The 6,541-nt window shown below is 52.0% G+C and overlaps 1 protein-coding gene across 1 annotated transcript; it reads left to right on the forward strand.

The window, feature by feature from the left end:
• The first annotated feature begins 1,318 nt into the window (after positions 1-1,318).
• Positions 1,319-6,007, forward strand: BHLHE41 (basic helix-loop-helix family member e41). Its single transcript, XM_081483717.1, has 5 exons — positions 1,319-1,636; positions 1,775-1,838; positions 2,162-2,269; positions 2,596-2,707; positions 3,179-6,007. The coding sequence occupies exons 1-5, from the start codon at positions 1,575-1,577 to the stop codon at positions 4,294-4,296; spliced, it is 1,464 nt and encodes a 487-aa protein (XP_081339843.1). The 5' UTR covers positions 1,319-1,574; the 3' UTR covers positions 4,297-6,007.
• The last annotated feature ends 534 nt before the right edge of the window (positions 6,008-6,541 follow it).

Raw genomic sequence — 6,541 nt, forward strand, 5'->3', positions numbered from 1 at the left:
ACAGATTTACATATCTGCTCTCCATCCTTGCCCTGGCAGACGCGAGTGGTGGCAGCGGGGCCAGAGAACTGGGGGTCCCGCAGAAGGCGTTTCCCTACGCTTGGTCTCCAAGGCCCCTTGCCCTCCGCTGCGCAAATGCGGGCACCTCCGGGTAACTCTCACTAGCAGTGAGTCATGCTCCCGGGATGGCTCTGGGAAAGGTAGCCCTGCTCCGCTGGCCTGTGCTTTCCCCGCGCCGAGCGCCGAGCGCCTCGGCTGCAGGGCGAGCGCGCGCGCGCACGGGTTCCCCGCGCAGTGATGTGGCAGCCGCGGCAGGTCGGATCACGTTGCTGGCCCTGTGCTGGTACCCGTTGGAGACAGGATTAAGGAGGGAGGCTTTGGAGGTGCCAGCGGTAGTAAACGTGGGCTCTGCACACTCCCGGCGTCGCTTATCACACGCGGGGGGAGGGGGCGGGGAAAGCACGCAGCGCCACCCGAGGCGCGGAGGGGCGGCGAAGTTGAGCCGCGAACGGTACTGCTGCATTGCTTCTCCGCCGTCGCCCCTCTCTTGCCATCCCATCCTCTCCCCCTCCCTCCCCGCCGCGTCCCTCCGGGAGCGCCTGAGGCCCCGAACGTCGTCATCTGCGGCTGTGACTAGTGGCACCGCAATTCCGGCGGCTGCGGGAAGTTTGGGTGGCCCAGGGACACCGTGTGGCCGAAAGACACTGGGGTTGCGACATTCTGTCCTAGTGGCTACAGTTGCATTGATCTTAAATCCTTTAGGGAGCGGATTTCAAATTGTCCCTTTTCAGGACAACCTCCAATCAGGGCTATAAGAGGTTCCCCCCAACCCAGGCCGCCCAGCAGCGAGCAAACAAGTTTCCAAATTGTCCTCTGGGACTGAAGTTGACCCACCGCGAATTCTCTTTCTCTTTCCTTTCTCTGGTCCAAACCAACAGCACAGTCGGTGGAAAGGCAAAAAGCCACGTTCACGTTCCTGAACCGTCATGACAGACCGGTGGAGGGAGTCGCACTTCCGAGGCGAGGAAGCCCCGGCGGCCCCGCACCCCCGGCGCCCCCTCCCACTCCCCAGCTGACTGCACCGCCCTCGGGAAGATGAATAGCTTGGCTGAAGTTGTTTTTCCTTTCCGGTGGCCCTGATCAGGTGTCCCCGCCCCCTGCCGCCGTTCGCCTCCCCTCGCAGCCTGCTCCCTGCGCCCCCTCCCGGCCCGGCCCCTCCTCCCCCGCCCCCCTCCGGGCTGGACCGCGGATGGTACGTTCCGCACGTGAGCTGGGTGCTGGTCTGGCCGGCGACGCGCGTGCCCTGCGGCCAAACACTGCCCGGAGTGAGAGCAAACTACCAGCGCAGTGGGGCCGGCGCGAGTGTGCGTGCGTGTGTGTGCGTGTGTGTGCGAGAGAGCAAGCGCGGCGGGAGGGGGGACTAACTGCTTCACACTTTCAACACTGCACTGAAGAGGCAGAGAGAGAAAGAGAAAGACTGGAGACCTACAGATCCCCCAAGAGCTCCCAAAGCTACCGTCCCACAGATTATAAACCCCAAAAATCGAAACAGAGGAAACGGACAGCGGTTGAACATGGACGAAGGAATTCCTCATTTGCAAGAGAGACAGTTACTGGAACATAGAGATTTTATAGGGTAAGGTGCACGCACCCTTGCGAATATCTGTCTAGGCTTCAGTTTGATTTTTTTTTTTTCCTCCAGAAAGTGGTATGGAGCGGGCGAGGGCAGAGCCCCTCCCCGAATGGGTGCCTGATGCTGATTTCTGTTTTGCAGACTGGATTATCCCTCTTTGTATATGTGTAAGCCCAAAAGGAGCATGAAGCGAGACGATAGCAAGGTAAGTGTAGTTTCCGATGTTCCCCATAACCTGCCTGGGTAGTTAATTAGGGCCATTGATTTCACAGGGAAGCTCTGCCCGCAAATATATTCCAGCCTTTGAGCTTCCCCAACTGTGAATTTTAAGTGGTTTGCTGGATATTCTCAAGGGGAGATTAAACATCATACCTGAATTTAAATTGCATTTCAGAACAGCCCAGAGGAAAGAGGTGTGTTGGGCATAGTTTCTCACATAGTATGTGTGTGGGGGGGCAGTATTATTATATCCAGTAAGTGAATATTTAGCTTATCGTTTTTTCTCTTCCATGACTCTCATATTTGTAGGATACCTACAAATTACCGCACAGATTAATAGAAAAGAAAAGAAGAGACCGAATTAATGAATGCATTGCTCAGCTGAAAGACTTACTGCCTGAACATCTAAAGTTGACAGTAAGATGCACATTTTTATTCTTTGCTGTTCTCTAGGGTCGTGCTAATAGCCTGGTACCACTCCCAAGAGATAAAAGAATAAATGTAAATATTACATGCCTTACAACTTGTGCTATAGTGTAGAGTTTCCTGCAAACTCAAGAGTAGGTGTTCACAACTGAAGGCAAGAAATCATTTATAACCTGTATGGTGGAAAACTCAAGAAGTATAGGAATAGTACTTCTTTCAAGTATTTGCTTAAGTTGCTGTGCCGAATGGAGCGCCAGTCAAGCCAAATGTATGTTTTTAAGTAACCAAGTGCCCCCTTCTTTTTTGCACCATTGCAGACTCTGGGGCATCTGGAGAAAGCGGTAGTCCTGGAATTAACTTTGAAACACTTAAAAGCTTTGACAGCCTTAACGGAGCAGCAACATCAGAAGATAATTGCTTTACAGAATGGTAAGTCAGTTCAGGGAGGCCAACCCACCCCCGATGAAGCAGGGCAACCCACAGAGAAGCAGTGTTAGGATTCTTCCCCCACCTCCACCTCCTTCCCAGGGCTCACTTTCATTTGTTAAATTGCTTACACTTTGCCTTCATTGGAAAGTGCCCACTTCCCGAAGCATCCCAGAGGCTTCCAGCAGAATTCGGAGGAATCAAATTTTTATTTAAAGTGGTGGTTGCGCCCTCTTCACTTTGGTTTCTCAGCTGGGACTAGAGCGCCCCCCTGCTTCCCCACCCCCGCCACCCCCTACTCCTCCCACCCCTCGGCAACCGGTGGATAATATCATTCGAATACAGAGGAAAAACCGAGATCACTTTAGTCAGTGCAGGGCCCACGTGATAAGCAGATGTTTCAACGTCGATATTTTTCTTCTTGCCTTCATTCCTCTGTGTTCTTCCCCCGCCCCCACCCCTTCCTCATCCTAGGGGAGCGATCTCTGAAATCGCCCATTCAGTCCGACTTGGATGCGTTCCACTCGGGATTTCAAACATGCGCCAAAGAAGTCTTGCAATACCTCGCCCGGTTTGAGAGCTGGACGCCCAGGGAGCCGCGGTGTGTCCAGCTGATCAACCACTTGCACGCCGTGGCCACCCAGTTCTTGCCCACCCCGCAGCTGTTGACTCAACAGGTTCCTCTGAGCAAAGGCACCGGCGCGCCCACAGCCACCGCCCCCGCCGGCTCCGGGGCCGCCCCCTGCCTGGAGCGCGCGGGGCAGAAGCTGGAGCCCCTCGCCCACTGCGTGCCGGTCATCCAGCGGACTCAACCCAGCGCCGAGCTCGCCGCCGCCGAGAACGACACGGACACCGACAGCGGCTACGGTGGCGAGGCCGAGGCCCGGCCGGACCGCGAGAAGGGCAAAGGCGCGGGGGCGAGCCGCGTCACCATCAAGCAGGAGCCCCCCGGGGAGGACTCGCCGGCGCCCAAGAGGATGAGGCTGGATACCCGCGGCGGCGGCAGCGGCGGCGGCCCGGGGGGCGGCGCGGCGGCGGCAGCGGCCGCGCTCCTGGGGCCCGACCCGGCCGCCGCGGCCGCGCTGCTGAGACCCGACGCCGCCCTGCTCAGCTCGCTGGTGGCGTTCGGCGGAGGCGGGGGCGCGCCCTTCGCGCAGCCCGCGGCCGCCGCGGCCCCCTTCTGCCTGCCCTTCTACTTCCTCTCGCCTTCGGCGGCCGCCGCCTACGTGCAGCCCTTCCTGGACAAGAGCGGCCTGGAGAAGTACCTGTACCCGGCGGCGGCCGCCGCCCCGTTCCCATTGCTGTACCCCGGCATCCCCGCTCCGGCCGCCGCCGCCGCCGCGGCCGCGGCCGCCGCCGCCGCCGCCGCCTTCCCCTGCCTGTCCTCCGTGTTGTCGCCCCCTCCCGAGAAGGCGGCGGCCGCCGCCGCAGCCGCGACCCTCCTGCCGCACGAGGTGGCGCCCCCTGGGGCTCTGCACCCGGCGCACCCTCACGGCCGCACCCACCTGCCCTTCGGCCGCGCTCGCGAGCCCGGGAACCCGGAGAGCTCCGCTCAGGAAGATCCCTTGCAGCCAGCAAAGGAAACCCTCTGAATCCGTGCTCCACTCAAGAGGGGACCAGGGTTCACGCGGAATAATAATATTAATAAGTTAAAACACCCGTAACGTTTTTAAGGGAGGAAGTGTAAGAGATGCACGACAGGCTTTAAAAAAAAAAAAAAACCAACACAACAACACAGGTGTTTTGTGTACATGTGGAGTTCCTGTTTTGCTCACCCCTCACCGCCCACTATCCTCCACACACCTACATCCCTTTTTTCCCCCACCAGCTGTCAAAGAACCTCATAGATACCGATTCTTTTCTTTCTTTGAAGAACTCCCCATAATAAGTTTGGCCTTCTTTTAGGACACGTACCATTCTCTTTTAAAATACAGAACCGAATTCTCGAGGAAGTGAGAACGGTCTGCTCTCTGAACCAGGGTAGGAGAAGGTAACGTGGAACCCCAGGTCGCTGGTCTCTGCTTGCGTCTCAGAGCTGTCCTGCCTGCTTTAGGAGGGTTTCCACAGGCAGAAGGAGGACCTTTTCGAATTCGACTTACTCTTCAGTATTTTGTAATGTTCAGCTTTTTTAAAGGCGTGCATTTGTCCAAGAGGAAGAGGTGAGAGTGCAGGCGCTCGCGTTGCAACCCATTCTGAAGTGGTTTGAGTGGTATCTCTTACTTGGTACTTGTACTCGTTTGAAAGAGATGCGGAGTTGGGCCATGGTCGGAACTAAGTCAGGGAAAGAGGGATGAGGAAGGCCAGAGTCATTCTCAGTACATTTGCTAGCACTTTATTGAGAAATTGACCGTGAATCAATTAACTCATCTTAATTTCATATATATATACATATATATGTGAAATTGAGTGCCTCTGTTCTTACCCTGTCATTATTTAATCCGTCATGTTTCTAAGTTTGCATCATCTTACTGTTAAAAAAACAAAAAAAAGAATGTGCACTGAACTTTAAAAAGTCCAAACTGATTTATCGTATATTCTGTTAATTCACAAAAGTGGAGGAGGAAGGCATGGACAGTTTCCTTTGGAAATGCTGTAAACATGTGGAATGGAGCCCTGTGAGGCCTTCCTATCTCCAAGTCTATGTATTTTCTGGAGACCAAACCAGATACTAGATAATCACAAAGAAAGCTTTTTTAATAAGGCTTAAACCAAGACCTTGTCTAGATATTTTTAGTGTGTTGCCAAGGTAGCACTGTGAGAAATCTCACTTGAATGTTATGTAAGGGGTGAGACACAACAGTCTGACTATGAGTGAAGAAAATATCTGGGTCGTTCAGTCCGTTTGGTGCATTTGCTGCTGCTGTTGCTACTGTTTGCCTCAAACGCTGTGTTTAAACAACGTTAAACTCTTAGCCTAAAAGGTGGCTCTTATGTACATAGTTGTTAATACATCCAATTAATGATGTCTGACATGCTATTTTTGTAGGGAGAAAATATGTGCTAATGATATTTTGAGTTAAAATATCTTTGGGGGAGGACTTGCTGAAAAGTTGCACTTTTGTTACAATGCTTATGCTTGGTACAAGCTTATGCTGTCTTAAATTATTAAAAAAAATAAATACTGTCTGCAAGAAACCAGCTGGTTTAGAAAAGTTTAGTATGTGAAGATAAACTAGAAATCATCTTTATATTCTAGTATTTTCAGCACTCCGTAAATTCTGTTACCGAAAATAAATATTGCCACGCTATTTTGTGATTTTAAAATTCTTACTAAGGAATAAAAACTTTAATATATGTATGCTATGAGATCGTCTAATAATTAAAAAGGCATAGGGGATGCTCGATTAGTTGTAAGAGATCTAAGAATACAGGGATGAAGGTCATTTAGGTTCTCAGACACCCAATTTTGTCTTTGGCTTGATATCACACATTTCAAATGTCTTGCAAATCTCCAGGTTCTAGCTGTATCTACTTGCTTGTTCCCAGAGTATCTACGTGAAAAGTGCAAAAGAAAAACCTACTAATCACTCACCTAGTTTGTTTATGTCACACCCAGTTTTTTAATGCTTTCATGATTGAGGGGTGTTTCCCTTTTCATCTTTGACACCAGATAGCCTCTGATATATGGCCTGGTGTTTCTCTTTTACTGGACCCCATATAAATACTATACCACTTAGGAGTGGCTAATTTCTCAGTATATTTTAGCTTCTGAAGCTTTATAAAGTAAGTCTCCTGTGGGACTTTATTATGGAATTCAAGTAAGAGAAATAATTTCTAGGCTTTTCTCAAGTTTATAATCAGATTTGTGATTTGATACCAACTGTGTGAAGAACTGTC

Source organism: Giraffa tippelskirchi, chromosome 4 (genome assembly GCF_054371585.1).
Source record: "Giraffa tippelskirchi isolate mGirTip1 chromosome 4, T2T-mGirTip1v1.2.pri, whole genome shotgun sequence".
In the NCBI taxonomy this organism is placed as follows: domain Eukaryota; kingdom Metazoa; phylum Chordata; class Mammalia; order Artiodactyla; family Giraffidae; genus Giraffa; species Giraffa tippelskirchi.

Bases quoted from the DNA above. Each gene is read 5' to 3' on its own strand.
- BHLHE41 (XM_081483717.1), top strand. From the start codon at position 1,575: ATGGACGAAGGAATTCCTCATTTGCAAGAGAGACAGTTACTGGAACAT. The intron at 1,637-1,774 runs GTAAGGTGCACG...TCTGTTTTGCAG, and splicing joins GAACATAGAGATTTTATAGG to ACTGGATTATCCCTCTTTGT. The intron at 2,270-2,595 runs GTAAGATGCACA...GCACCATTGCAG, and splicing joins CTGAACATCTAAAGTTGACA to ACTCTGGGGCATCTGGAGAA.